Source organism: Lichenostomus cassidix, chromosome 5 (genome assembly GCF_008360975.1).
Source record: "Lichenostomus cassidix isolate B80296 chromosome 5, HeHo_3.0, whole genome shotgun sequence".
NCBI lineage: Eukaryota > Metazoa > Chordata > Aves > Passeriformes > Meliphagidae > Lichenostomus > Lichenostomus cassidix.
The window spans coordinates 56,369,542-56,383,973 of NC_139486.1; the positions used below are offsets into that span (position 1 = coordinate 56,369,542).

Consider the following 14,432-nt stretch of genomic DNA (forward strand, 5'->3'; position numbering starts at 1 on the left):
GAGGCCCCCTTACAGTGCCTCCCCTCCCTCATTTCTGAAAGCCATAACACACTCATATAAGGATTAGATTATCTCCAGGCTAAGATGTAACTCCTCTAGTCTGGATATAGATTATCTTCCCCTAAACAGAGGAGTAGGAAATACAGACCCACTGTTCGCTCAATAACCTTGACATTCACTACTGGTTTTATGAGTTAGAATCCATTCTCATTTGTTTCACACCCAGATATTCTGATAATGTAAAGGGTCTGACAACTCCATTTCTCAGTCCTTGATAAGTTCACCCAACAGACCATGCATACATGGCAGGACAATAGCTATTGAGGTCAAACTACACTACAGATTTACCCAACATTCCTCAAAAAGTGTGACACCAAGAACTGAGATAGATGTAAGGCTCCAAAATATCAATAAAGAGTGATAGTAATCTTTTCCTGTACCAAAACACTTATCTTTCATAACTTGGAAAGAAACTGCAACTGAAATCTGCCAAGTGTGTATAGCACAAAATTCTTAAAAACTGATGGTAGCTTGAAATCCATGAAGTTAAATGATGTTTAGGAGACCAAATTGCTTGCATCAATCTACCAGAAGCTGCAACAGTAATTTTATTTGAAAGCCATGAATATGTGCTTTGCCTTAAAAGAGGAATATGGAAATAGAAAACCAGAGGCTTTTCAAAATGAGTTCTGTATGTTTCAGCTTGAATGAGTTTTGGAAACTCTGTGGTTAAATTGGTAGATACTGACTTCATCATGAGAACAGCAAATAACAGGAATTTAAAAGCTAATGCTTAGAATTATAATGGTTATTAAAAAAAAAAATCACTTCATTCTCTTTATTGCTTAGACCTAGAAAATACCTTTTAAAGCTACCAAACATTTGTGCATGTCCCAAAAACTTTCCGAAGTCGATGTGAAACATATGCCCAGTGTTCCGGAGCATTATGTTATCATTGTGGCGGTCACAGATTCCCAGGACATAAGTGGCTACACAGCATCCTGCACAAGAGTAAATGAAGTTTTCTGAAGCCTGGGAGGGAGAGAAGTGAATTGAGATCAAATATCAGTGTAAAACCATAATTCATGTATTCAACAGTCAATCTTGATGAGTGCAAAATCCAACCCAGGCAATACAGAGCCCAAATGTGCTTTTTCCCCCCCCAAATATAGTTCTTCAAACAGACAGCTTTGCCTAAGTCTCTAGACACCACACTTTCCAGCAAAAATGGTCATTTTGTTTTTTACATAAATGTAAGAGAAAAGAGGAGTTCAAGACAAACCACAAAATTACGTTAGGAAAGAAAAGGGTACAAGACATATCTCCAATGTATTGTAACAGCACTGCAGCCAAAAACAAAATTAATTTTTAAATCTCACAAGAGGCTCCTAAACTCCAATTAACAGCAGCCACTAATCCCCCCTCTCTTAAACTTAAAGTACTTTTTTTCTATATCCAATAAAAACTCCTGATGAGGATCCTCAGAATCCATCTGGCTCCTTTTTATACAGGGAATTTTAATTTGCTCTTTTTCAAGTATAGAAAAAAATTAAGTTTCTTAAATACACAAAACAAAAATTTCAAGTGAAGACCTGGAATATGAACTTCACTCTTCCATCAGATGGTATTTAGCCCTTTTAAAGAAAGCTCTGTTCAAAAAGAACAATGCTGAGAATTTACCTTTTCATACTCCTCCTCTGTAGGATTATACTTCCGCAACCATTCTGCCAGAGGCTTGTCCTTAAAAGAACCTGTCACTCCATATTCCACTTGAATTTTCCTAAGTGTATCTGAAGCAGGAACAAGCTCCACCATGCCTTGATAGAAAATCAAACAAAGTGTATTTAGCGATCTCCTTAAGTTATGCTGCATTTTTATTATTCAGTAGAAGCTTTCCTAACAATGATGAATGTTATAGTCTTAGACTAATCTCTTTCAAAACCCAGTTAAGTGTAAAAATAATTCTATTAGTCCACTAAGCATTTCCACAGACTATGTTACAAAGCAAACCATGAAACACATGCAGCAACCCAACTTAGCTTACTTTACTACAACTAGTTACAGTTGCTAGAATGCACAGTTAAGTTATACTTTGAATAATTACTTTCTACCACATAAACTATTATTTGTCTAAATTGGGCAAAATATTTTGATGCTGACAATTCTCGTACACTGACACTGAACCAATCTAGTAATTTTAACTGCTGTCAAGTGTTGAAACAGACCAGACAGTGGGTTTTATATGTGGCCTTACTTTGGAGATATAATTTACTAAAAATATTCATATAGCTAAATCATAGAACGAAAACATTTAACTGATGATAGAATTTTACTTCTATCTTGGCAAGAGCTACTAAAGGTACATCTGTAATTTACATCTATTTTACTTTTTCCCTTTAATCTTTAGAGTACTTCAGGGACACTAATGTTAGCAGCAAGAAAAAAAATGCTACATAAATCAAGTCATCATTCAGAGTGGGAGGAAAAACCATCTGTTTCTCTAAAAAGCAAGTCTTGCATAAATAGAAGCTTTTTGCTTAGTTTTGCAAGCCTAAATTTCCATATTTTCCGTGTATTTAAAAGTTTTGGTCATGCTGTTCATCTGACTGAAGAAATATTTAAGTTATTGTTTATCCTCTTAAATATCGTTGGTTTCTATTGGCTAGCTCTAGAGAATTACCTAAAAGTAGCAAAAAACATGTTCAGGGTGCAGGGCAGTATGTGCCCTCAGAGTTCTGTGACCTACTTTCAAACCCCAGAGACAATCTCATATTGCCAAGGAACTTTCACCAGCATATGACACTAATTCTGGGGGATAATGTGTCTGCATGGCAAGGGGTGGTTTCAATACAAGAATGATACTCCTCAACTCAACTGCAGCAGTTTGCAAATACTTCAGCATTAGGGTTTTGATTGGAATACTTTCTTTCACCATAATTAAACTTTCAGAGTAAGGATTTCTATAGCACCATTATTTGCCTGTGTTGCAGTCAGAGCATCAAGAGCAACCTTGGCTTTTATCACTGTATTTGTTTGTTTGTACCACTGTTCATTCACAACAGAACACTCAAGGGAAGAAACATATTTAGATGCCACTCAGCCATCAGGAAATTCAGAACAATCTAACTTATTATACTCTCAAGTACTGAAGTTCCTTGCAGTGGAACTGTTCCTTGGCCCCCTCTGCACAGATGTTTTTCACTATCAGTGTGACAAGAAATTGAAGTGGAGGAGCAAAGACTAAAGGCAGCATCTAGTTCAGCACCTCTGTCTTTTCCAGTTGAGAGACACTTGAAGATAACCATCCGTAGATCCAGCCCCTCCTGCAGCCAGATCTTATCCATAATCTTAATCATTTGTAAAGCCAGCATATCTTGTCTCAGATCTTCTCCAACCTGAAATGGAAAAATAAAAGTTAACCAGAGACACAACAGGCTTAAAGGAGAAACAGCCTACAATTAAGCTTTCACATGCAGTAGACTTTCATGTTTTACAGCCTGTTCACATGTTGATTTCTAGACAGGAGACAGAAGCAAACTCACAGAATAGCTAAGCTTATTGGTCCATGCTAAAGTTAATTGATACCAATGAAAGAGTGATTATCATTCAACTTCTTTTCTCCAATATATGTGTAAAGCTTACCTTAAACATCACATTAATTTCTTCTCCCAGAGGATCTGCGTTTATCAGCGCAACTTTGAGTGGTACTGCGTTGGAGCTGAAGAAAGAACACGCCTGCAAGTAGATTTAGTGTTAATAGTCAGAAAGGACTACTCCTGCTAGCCCAGAAAACAAGACATTCTGACAACAAGCAGGTTTGACACACAATGTGTCTATTCAGACATTTAACATTTCAATTGTGGTGAATACGTGCTTCCTTTGAATAACGAGCCCTTTGGCTGTTATTTGTTGAATTCTTGTACAAAAGCCAATAGTGCTGCACAGTGATGTTTTACACATTCTGAAGGGAAGAGTGAATAAAACAGGAATAAATATTTAATCAGCAGCTTTTTTCGAAACCTAGAAGATATATTAAAAAATGTGTATTTCTGCGTATTGTGTTTCACAGTATTTTCTCATTTATCTGCTTTCAAGCACATGCTCATGATTGAATTGTTACAGTAGAGAAGGAAAGCAAGATGAGCTGTCTCTCCAACACAGGATTTGTTCAAGCGTTAACAGACCTTTAGGTTGTCAGTCATGCATGATGATATAATCAAGACTGTGGTTGAGCAGATATTGTCAAACCTTGCAGAGTTCTGAAAAAAATAATTTACCTGCTTCTCCTACCGTATTGCTTGCTGGACCTTCACAATGAAGTAAAACTACTGCCTCCCTCCCTGGCATCTCTGGACGCAATCAGTAACGGATAGTTTCATGTGTTTCACAGTATCTACTCATTGCTTGAACTTTATATTGTTGGTCAATTTCCTCCTTTGATTACTAATGCACACTGATGTTTCCATGCACTTTGAGTAGTCCCCTGCTTTGCTATAACCAGCAGTGCTGGTCTCAACAGACAGGGTCTGAAGATGTAGTAAGTTATTACAGATAGATGTACATATTTTCTAACACAAGTGCCTTTGTTGGTTTTACGCTGTATTTGTACACATTTTGTCTTTGCACAGCTAATTTCACTGCCCTATTCAATCAGAATTTTTAATTAAACCCCACCCCCATTGCATAAAGAACTTTCAAGCACTTCAATGGATTTTTTCATTTGTAAAAGCTTTACCTAGATGTAATTTTTACAAAAAGGTTTTGAAAGTGTGAATGTGCAGTACCTTAATATTTAACTCTTTTGCCACAAGACTGGGATTGAGAGGCAAACGGCATTTGTTCTTCAAGAAAAATAACTGCACACGTTCCATACCATTTTGCAAGGCAACCTGAAGAGAAAAAGAAAATTCATCTGACATTTTCCTTACTGAAGCATCTACAGAAAACTTCTGGACAAAGTTACCCTGAATTACCTTATTTTAACTCCTCCATGTAAACAAAGTTACCTTATTTTAACTCCTCCATGTAAAAGGAATGCTAGAAACCACAGCTGCTGGCTTAGCTATTAAAAATACTTAGCTATTAAAAATACTAAGCTTAGCAATGTAACACTCGTCACACACATTTGTGGGATTTTTTTTTGACTGAACCAGATGACAGCATCCCACTCCATCAAACTCTTAAGTTCTATTATTAGCACAAAAACAGACATCCCATTCTTTTGCATAGTGGGATCATTCTTCAGCAGTAATAGGTTTAAATTCATTTCCAGTTTATCATACAGAGGAACCATCCTACTTTCTTACCCTATCACCTCACCAGCATATGTTTCAGATGACACACTTGACAAAAACATCAACTTCATTAGATTTGCAGAGCCATAGGTTCATAAATCTTCCTATGCATTTATTAAACATTTTGAACTTAGACTAAAAAGACAATTAAGTGGATTAGTTTTGAATTAAAAATATATACAAACCTGCCGAGCAGATCCACTTGTTTGTTTTACTCTTTCTGCTACCATTCCAAAGAGCTGCACTAGCCTGGTCTGCTTCTCCAGCTCTTCCCTCAGCCTTTTTCCACAGACTGAAAGAAAAGCTCCAAGAATTTGCTCATACCTTACACCAAACTTTGTATCATACAGTGTATCCTTAAGAAGCCTGAAATAAAGGATTTACATTAAATTTTCTTAAGGAAAATACAGCAAACAATGCAATATTAAGACATTAAAATATCGTAACTAATCAGTACTACATATGTCTGAAGTTACTGATATACAGGATAGAAAAGGCAAGAAGTTAGTGCCTCTACAAAGCACAATCTGTTCTTTCATTAAAAAAACAAACAATCCAGCAACCAGGATCTACATTCTGTATAACCACCATTCATAACAGTCATTGTTGTATTATTGAGTGACGATGTTAAGGATCTTTTTTTCTGGCAATATTAATCTTGTGACACACACATTAAAGGAGGAATGGAACAAAGAAGACCTTACCAGTACAGGTAGTGCGCAATCCGAATGCTTCCGAGTGCCCGAGCCAAAAGAAATTTCACAAGAGCACTGTTAAGGTAGGTCTCATACTTCAGTGCCTAAATACAATGAAAATTACATCAAGCAGGTTTAGATTTAATTCTTGATGAAGACAGATTTTGTGACTAATGCACAGACAGAATCACCACGAATACTTTGGACAGTCACAAAGTGATTATTTATTCAAATTGTTTCCCCTACTGTGCATTCAAGTTATTAGAGGCACACAGCTGCACTTCTGCTACTAGTCAGCAGCAATTCCTTTGGGTTTTCAAGAGCCATAAAAATTCAAACTTCTGTGTAGCCAGAAAGTCTTACCTGTACAAACTGAGGGAGGAAATCTGTTAACTCATCATCACTCAATGTCTCCATCCAATTCACTGCTGTATTTCTTACTTCCTGATCAGCAAACCTAGAAAGGCACCACAAATCCACATTAAGTTCTCTTTTCATGTAGGACTTTTTTCTTTCTCTTTTTTGAGATCAGCTAGATAGAAAAGAAACCATATAAAGTCTTCTAAAAGCTCAATAAGGGACCTACAAGTACGAGGCTCTTCATCACATATGATGCAACTACCTGTGCTTGCTTAGGACAAGCACACTCAAAACCTCACAAAACTCTGGCTCTAGAAACTCCTGTCCTATTGCATGTTAAACTTCACAACCCTAACCACTGTTGCTATGTTTTCACTACATGACTTGGTTAAGCCTACATCAATACAGTAAGCATGGGGCTCAGGGTTCTTTAAAATTTTAAGAGCATTTAACTTTTGCTGCAAGAAATTCAGAAGTATTTTTCACAGAACGCCATCCAGGATCTTCTACCAAACAAGAGTCATTTAATGCTCAACATCACACAGAGAATTTATTTACACTGGTTTTCTTACTTTGAATCAAGTAGTTCCAGTGCAGCTAAGGGTGATAAAGGAGGCCACCGCTGAAGTAATGAATATATTTCTGGAAGACTTGCCCAGTCCCAATGAGGGGCACTAACCAGGATTTTTGGTAGGCTGTTAGTATGACTATAACAATAATGTCTCTTCTTCCACAAAAATTCTTTATCTTCTTTCGACAGCCTGCAGACAAAAGCATTTCAGTTTATGACACACATTACAAATCATCACCTGAATAACCCTAATGCCACTGGGCATTGTATACATACAAATAATTTAACACACAAAATGGTATGACATTGAAATTACTGTTTCCTCCACAAAAGTCAAAACAAGAAGCCAAATAAAGCCTCAAATATTACGGAAACAGTTGTTCAAAGTTATAATTCGGGCAGGACATAATTAAGTTTTAGTATAATTTGAAATAAACCACAAATGTTAATGTTAGTTTGGTGCAGATGAGTGGGAAAGGCTGCCAGAAAAGCTTCCATGGCACACGAACAGCCACTGTTGAGACTGCCACTGTCCCTGTAACTGAGAAACTGCCAAGCAGGAATAGGCAACTATAACAGGCAGGCAAAGGGGCAACAGTCTTGTAGCAAGAGATTATTTTAACACCAGCCACGGAATGCACAAGGAAATTCATTAAGTCAGTACCATTATATCACATGTTTAATTCCATCTCTTATTTAAGTGTCTAGAGGTCTTCAAAATATAAAAAAAAAAAAATTTACAGAAACTTAAGAATATATAAGCATTCCATACCCTACCTACAAACTGTCATGTGCAAAAAGAGCACAGCCAGAAGAGATGAACATACCCAATAGTGCTATCCTTGGAGAGAATGGCAAGGAGACGTTCTCTCAATGGTTTTTCTAATGTTTCTACAGAATGATGCACAGTAGTCTTTGCAGCTTCAGGAATTTTATATTCAATATCAAAAGCATGGGATGGGAAATCAATCTGAAAAAAAAAAAAAAGGAAAAAAGATGATGCAAGTTCTTAAGCACAGTAGAGAAAGCTCCCCCTTCTAGCAACTCCAGATATTTCTGTATCTGAACTCTTTAGTTCTACAAGTGTAACAGCCTTCAGATATTGTTTGATGAATCTTTTTTTCCATCTCAATTCTTCTATGTAACTATGGCTCCTAAATGTACAGCTGTGTTATTGCACAATGCAGTGGTTGGAGCATTCCTCAGAAGAGAAGTGAGAATGCTTAGAGCAGAGAATAATCACAGAACTGTTCAAACCCACACCAGTGGTTTCAACCCAACCACCACCTCAAACCATCTTTTGGGGCTACTGAGCCATGCCTAGTAAGGTGCCTTCTCTCTGGAGAGAAATTTGCACTCTGAATTTAGTTAGAGAGGTTCTTATGTTCTGTAAAGAAACTGGAATTGCTACTGCTTGGGTCCAGACAACTCCCATCCCAGCACACATTTCTATGGATTGCTTTCAAAAACATTCTCTCCTAGCACTGACAGCATGTAATTCCAAGGCACCTCTGATTTCTCTTACTTCCAGACAGTTATTCAATAATAGGTTTGTATAGACTTCCAGAAGCTTCCCATTCTTTGTCCTTACAGTTTAGAAATCACTATTCTACACTGACTTTCAAATATTAGCAGTATTTTCCCTCTCCTCAAAACATTCATCTAATATGAGTTACAACTCACAATATTCAAACAAAACATAAAACAAATCAGAATTATGTATAACCTGCAATACTATTCTTTCCATATTTCCTTTCTTACTGGCTGTCCCTGACACATGATGAGGATGTGATGAGGTCCACAGTTGCAAGAGCTTTGTCCCACAAGTTAACAACCTGAGGAAAAAAAAAAAATGTACAGGTATTAGTATCACAGTCTGTTTACTTCATCAAGATATTAGCTGTCAAATGAATTTATTTTCACTGGCTGTCATCTGTACTTTAAGTGCTTTAAAGGGCTGCACACAACTTTTAGGTGGAAAAGGCAAAGGAAAAAGTTCAGTGTTGACATAGTTTACACAGATAAATCAGAAAAGGAATACTTTTGCCTCTGAGGAATAAACTGAACACACACACACTCTTCTTAGCTTCTAGAAAAAAGGCCCAGGCATATGAGTATTACAGGCATCACCATTTGCATGGACTTCCCACATTACCAGATTCTGCAAGGGCACATCAAATGACATTTGCATTTGCCAGTGTATTCCCAATATTAACACCATTTCCAACTGCAGTAGGGCACAACTGAAGACCCTTCATAAATCAATTAAGTGCTGAATATTAGGTACAGAATACTGCTATCAGTCTGTTAAAATCAAAACATTGCTCAAAAGACTACTTGAAGGCCAAGCCTCAAACATATTTTGAAAGATGTTTTAGAGTTTGTATGTACTTCAAATAAAGAACAGGTTGTTAAATGTAAATATTGATTATCTAGGAGCTTATCATGCCAATAGAAGTTACCAAATCGTGCCACTAAAGCACAACTGAACAGCTTATTCTTTTTAATAACTCTCCAATTTCATACACTTGCTGCAGCCTTCTGTCTCATCCACAAGTAATGATGTTTTAAGCCACTCCATATACACTTCAGCAGAAGGAATTTTATGGATTGACTATGATTGACTATGGATTCTTCCAAAACACATACATGACCAGTTTTGTTCCCTTTATAATTTAGTTAGTTTCAAGTTTTAGCTCCTGCCTGTTATTGATGCTATTTTCAACTTTAACGAGAATATTTGGCTACTATCTTTAATTACCTGGATTTAATTAATGTGGACTGCAAGTGGATTAGAGCACTAAGCATCTCCCCAGCTGCTATATACAGGCCAAACAGCAAGCTCTGGCACAACACATACCATTGTAGTGTTCTGCACAAACAGAAAATACAGTTTTCCCCCCAAACTAACTGCTGTCAGAACACCACGAAGACAAGATAAATTTGCAATTCAAATTACTGTGAAATGTGGTATTTAGATAGGAGACTGAAATGCAACATTTAAACAGAAGGTTGAAACAAGCATCATTTATGAAAAGAAATCCAAGTTTTGGTGGAGACTTAAAGCAGCTGCAGGCCATCTTTGCAATGCAGGAAATCCTAAACTCTGTGACACCCTCAAGCTGTTGGAATCATCACCAGACAAAAGAGGAAGCAGAACAAGTCAAGTCAGACCTACAACCAGAGGAAAAAAGCACACAAAACAGCCACAAGCAACACACAATGGTGACCATCCATGAAAGACTTGGCTGCCTTTCTGCAGCCTTGCTTGACAATTTAAGCTTCCAGTAAGACCCAGAAGTCAGCAGCACAGATAAATAGGAATCCTTAAGCATAAATGCAAAGCTAATTTGCAATGGTGTGATCACTATGATGTCTAATTTGGGCACCTGTGGTTCAAGGCTATTGGTTCATGTCTCACTGAGCAGCAACCAAAGTGATAAGCATTTTGGAATGCACTGCATAATCAAAGCTGGAAGCACAAAGCAACTTGAACCAATCCAGAAACACTCAGCTTAGAAAAATTACAACAGGCTTTCCTCCTTAGTGAAAAAGGTATAACAGCATCCAGCAGCTGCATTTGAAGGAAAGCCAGTTCAAACCAGAAATATGCCACAAGTTTAACACACTTATTAATTATCCCTTTATTTTTTAAAAAATAAATCCAGCTCTGAATAAAAAGGAATAATTTTAGAATATTCTGGGATATGGTAATCCAAACAATATTCAACTTCCTCCAGCAGATCAGTGTTTTCAGCCAGTTAGATGGAAATCCTACAACACAGGGTGGTGTTTTGTCCTCTATTTAACGAAACATATTTTTTCTGCATCAGTATAGTTTACAATTCTTAGCTTTAGCATGGCCTACTATATTCAATATCAGAGAGGCAATTTCTGTATTTAAGGGTGTGGAGGAAGCTTTATACAGAGCAAATCATATTGATAATCTTACCCATGTTTTGGATACTTACCGCCTAAAATCAAAAAGAGGTAGAGAAACCTGACCCAAAATTTCTGGGCCCTTTCTCTGCTTATTTGAATCAGGGGAACTCCCACTACTTTGATTTAGGATTCCAAACAAAGTCAGACATAAGACTGATTCCAAAGGCAACTGTGAAATCTGGATGGGGAAAATTATTCTATAAAATAAAAGTATTAAAGATAAGTCAATTAGAAAAAAGGCAGCAGTTAGTAAGTTACAGGCTTATCCATATAATCCATTTATGCCTCTTGCTTTCAAAAATCAATTAACATTGAAGAACAAGTGTTAAATATCCATGCAATCCTATTTTACTCCATTTCATCTCCCATACCAATAGTCTGGAAAACCTCCTAAATTACACTTCAGCATTGTAGTCAGATTTGGAACAACCCTTTTTAATCTCTGTCTATTAAATCACATTCCTGGCACAGAACTGACTTGTCCAGCATAACCAGTTTTCCCACTCCACTCACTAGGAAGGACACACACAATTCCATGTTAGCCACCTCCTAATTTTTCAGATTTAAAAGGTCAGCTGGCAATAGTTTCACATCCAAATGAAACAATCTATTAAGAATTACTGAAAGTTAAATTCAAATGGTACAAAACCTACAAAGAAAGCAGCTGAGGAGTATACACCTCACTGAGCTATTCAGCTCTCACTTTTATTTACAGCGTTTTTACTGCCTAAAATGTTTACTTTTAGTTTGATTTGTCTGTAAAACATCACAGTTGCCCTATAAAACACTACACTATTGTCAGCAGCTTTTAAGCAGTCTAACAGATCTTTCACTGTAATACATTAGTACTTGCCAGCAAAAGATCTGACAATTAATCCCATGCATCACCAGTAAAAAAAAGGTAGCTGGAGTACTCTCTGAAGACAGGTGTTCTAGAAACTCTCATTCCTTGTCTGAAGTAATTGGTTCACCACAAACTTTCAGGATATTCCTCAGGGTCTATCTCTGACCTTTAAAAACAGTCAGGAGAGTAGAAATGGGGCACCATGGAGCTCACATGATGTTTCAGCTATGACAGGCTGCCTGATAAGTCAAGTGGCAGAGATTAAGCTGGGCATTGATAATGAAAAATGTTTCCCTTTCAGTTATCAGGTACTGCCTGCCATTATCTCCCTGTTTTTTTCTCTGCATGCTCTTGCTTCTTCCTTTCTACCTTCTGTATTTGGAACAAAAACTGATTCAATATTCATGTTAGTGAAAGTGAGTTGCTTTTCCTCTCCATTTACATAAATTGAGCAGTACTTATAAGCAAGCTTTATTCTTTATCCCTCTTAAAGCAGCACAACCCATTCCCATTACAAGGAATGTTATGACCTTCCCAACTCCCTGTAATTGTATACTACAAACACATTAGCACAGGGCACTTGTCCAGCACTTCCATTCCCACTTTTAAAATGAGTATTGAAATACCATTTGAATGGTAACTTTGGAAAACTATTTCTGATTTTGGTCAGTAAGTCTCACACATTGTTTTTTGGACTCTTCAAATGGAATGAGAACCAAGAGTTGCTTGAATGACTGCATTCAGCATCTAGTTGGGTATGTAGTAGCTAAAACAGAACATTTTATTGAGTTTTGACAGGCTGAAGTCACTTACAGTTCATCCCATTTAATCAAGTAGAAGAAGTTCTTGTATGTGCCAACCTTCTTGGACTGAACAGGTTTGAACAGATCTTTTCCATTATGGGTCAGAGAACAAATCAAGTAGTATTTTTCATAACTGGACAAGGAGAAAAAGGAAGTTAAACATTAAAAAAAAAACTACAAAAGGAGGAATTTTTCAATAAATAGATTACTTACTTTGACACCCAACCAGAAGAAATTCCATGAGCAGCAAATATCGTGAATTGGAGATGTTCTGTGGCAGTCCAAGCTTCCTTGGTACTCTTAGTCTCTTCTGGAGAAACTGCTGCAGAACTGCTACAGGAATTCGTGTGGAGTCGCAGAAGGGCCTCAACTGCTCTTGTTAACTGGTCTATACTCACTTTCAGAGGGTTTGCAGGCTGTGGTGAACCTAAATGAGAATTTATTTTTAATGCATTTTCTAAATGAGTCACCTGAGGACAGCTGGAAAATAAAAATTGTAGAACTTTACTCACCAGAGGAGCTCTTGCTAGTGTCATCACCACATTTTAAGGATCCCTACACAGTAAAGTCAGAAGAAATTTCAATACTGAGTATCCATATTAATTTTCCATTTCTATTAAGTATCTTATATAGAAATTACAAAGTATCTAAACTAGGTCCATATTTAAGTTTATGTAACACATCTTTGCACTCAAAACTCCTGAAGAGTTAACTGTCAGCATCACAATTTCCACATGATACATCAACTACTCATCAAGATCAAAAGCTCATTTTTTGTCAAGTCAACTGTTTTGACACTCTTTATGAACTCCTAAAAGATGCAGTACATTGGAATATTGCTCAGGATAATCTAATCTCTCCAGGTAGAGCTAAAACTTGCTCAGGGCTGTTATGGATGAAAAGAGAGGTCATTAGCTTATTACCCAGCAATTTAAATCTGAACAGCTTTAAACAGCTTTTTTTGTTTTGTCTGTGGCATTTGGTAAGGTATCTTTTTCTGGCAGAGTTACTATAATTTACTGAATACAAAAAATACTAAACAACTGAGAAAATAAACAGTAAAGACTGTTACTTTGTCCTATCTTTCTTTGCTTCTTGTTCTGCTAAAATGGAAGTCTAAACATGATGCAACATGACAACAATGTCTAGTCTCAATATAGCCACTGCTGAAACCAAGAGGTGATAAATAAATCATGGGAATTTACTCCCTTCTAATCAGGAAGGGTTTCATGCCAAAATCAAGTCCTGATAAAACTAAAATTTTTAATGAAAACTAAGTTTGTGGTTTGAAATCAAAACCCAGTGAATTCCTAACTTCCTAAAAGTTTGGCACAACTGCTGCAGAAGAATGAAAGCTCTCCTTACACTTTTAGTGTACTAATTGCTCATCTTCAACAGTAAGTTTGAAATATCAAAAAATTTCATTTTCTTATATAAAATGTGGTCACTTCTTCCAACCACAAATTACTTAAAAAAATAAAATCAAACAGTATCTCACAAAACATTTAGATGCAACAGTCTCCAATATTTATAGCAATTTTGTTTCTGAAAGCAATCCTATATGCCTTCATACACATTACTGTGTAGGCAATGTCCATCATAAAACAATTGCAGGGTTTTACTGATAAAATCCAAATTTTTTCAAATTCTGTTGGAGTAACATTATTTCTGGGAGCTATTTGTACACTATAATCTAATAATCTCCACAGCTTTCTCCTACCCAAAAGCAAACAAAAAATATTTACATGCTGTATTTCACTATGTTTTCTTAATGTCTTCTGCACTTCTCTGCAAGAATTTTAGTTCTTGTAACAACTATATTTATTTGACTTCTGCTCAGTATTACAAATAGATCACTGAACTGCTAAAGCCAATGGCAAATAGAGCATCACATGAACTACCATTCTAATAAGGCAGCAGGAC

General features: G+C 36.6%; 1 protein-coding gene across 4 annotated transcripts in view; it reads right to left on the reverse strand.

The window, feature by feature from the left end:
- The window catches only part of PIK3C2A (phosphatidylinositol-4-phosphate 3-kinase catalytic subunit type 2 alpha), a 51,249-nt gene that overhangs the window by 8,852 nt on the left and 27,965 nt on the right, over positions 1–14,432 (reverse strand). For all 4 annotated transcript variants that reach the window (XM_085063227.1, XM_085063228.1, XM_085063225.1 and 1 more), the window contains 15 exons: positions 13,022–13,064; positions 12,723–12,936; positions 12,520–12,642; positions 10,892–11,059; positions 8,647–8,755; positions 7,748–7,890; positions 6,922–7,110; positions 6,353–6,446; positions 5,999–6,093; positions 5,480–5,660; positions 4,785–4,889; positions 3,643–3,735; positions 3,266–3,395; positions 1,681–1,817; positions 863–1,032 (listed from right to left, as the gene is read on the reverse strand). In XM_085063227.1, coding sequence (XP_084919353.1) covers positions 863–1,032; positions 1,681–1,817; positions 3,266–3,395; positions 3,643–3,735; positions 4,785–4,889; positions 5,480–5,660; positions 5,999–6,093; positions 6,353–6,446; positions 6,922–7,110; positions 7,748–7,890; positions 8,647–8,755; positions 10,892–11,059; positions 12,520–12,642; positions 12,723–12,936; positions 13,022–13,064 — 1,994 coding nt within the window. The remainder of the gene's footprint in view (positions 1–862; positions 1,033–1,680; positions 1,818–3,265; positions 3,396–3,642; positions 3,736–4,784; positions 4,890–5,479; positions 5,661–5,998; positions 6,094–6,352; positions 6,447–6,921; positions 7,111–7,747; positions 7,891–8,646; positions 8,756–10,891; positions 11,060–12,519; positions 12,643–12,722; positions 12,937–13,021; positions 13,065–14,432) is intronic.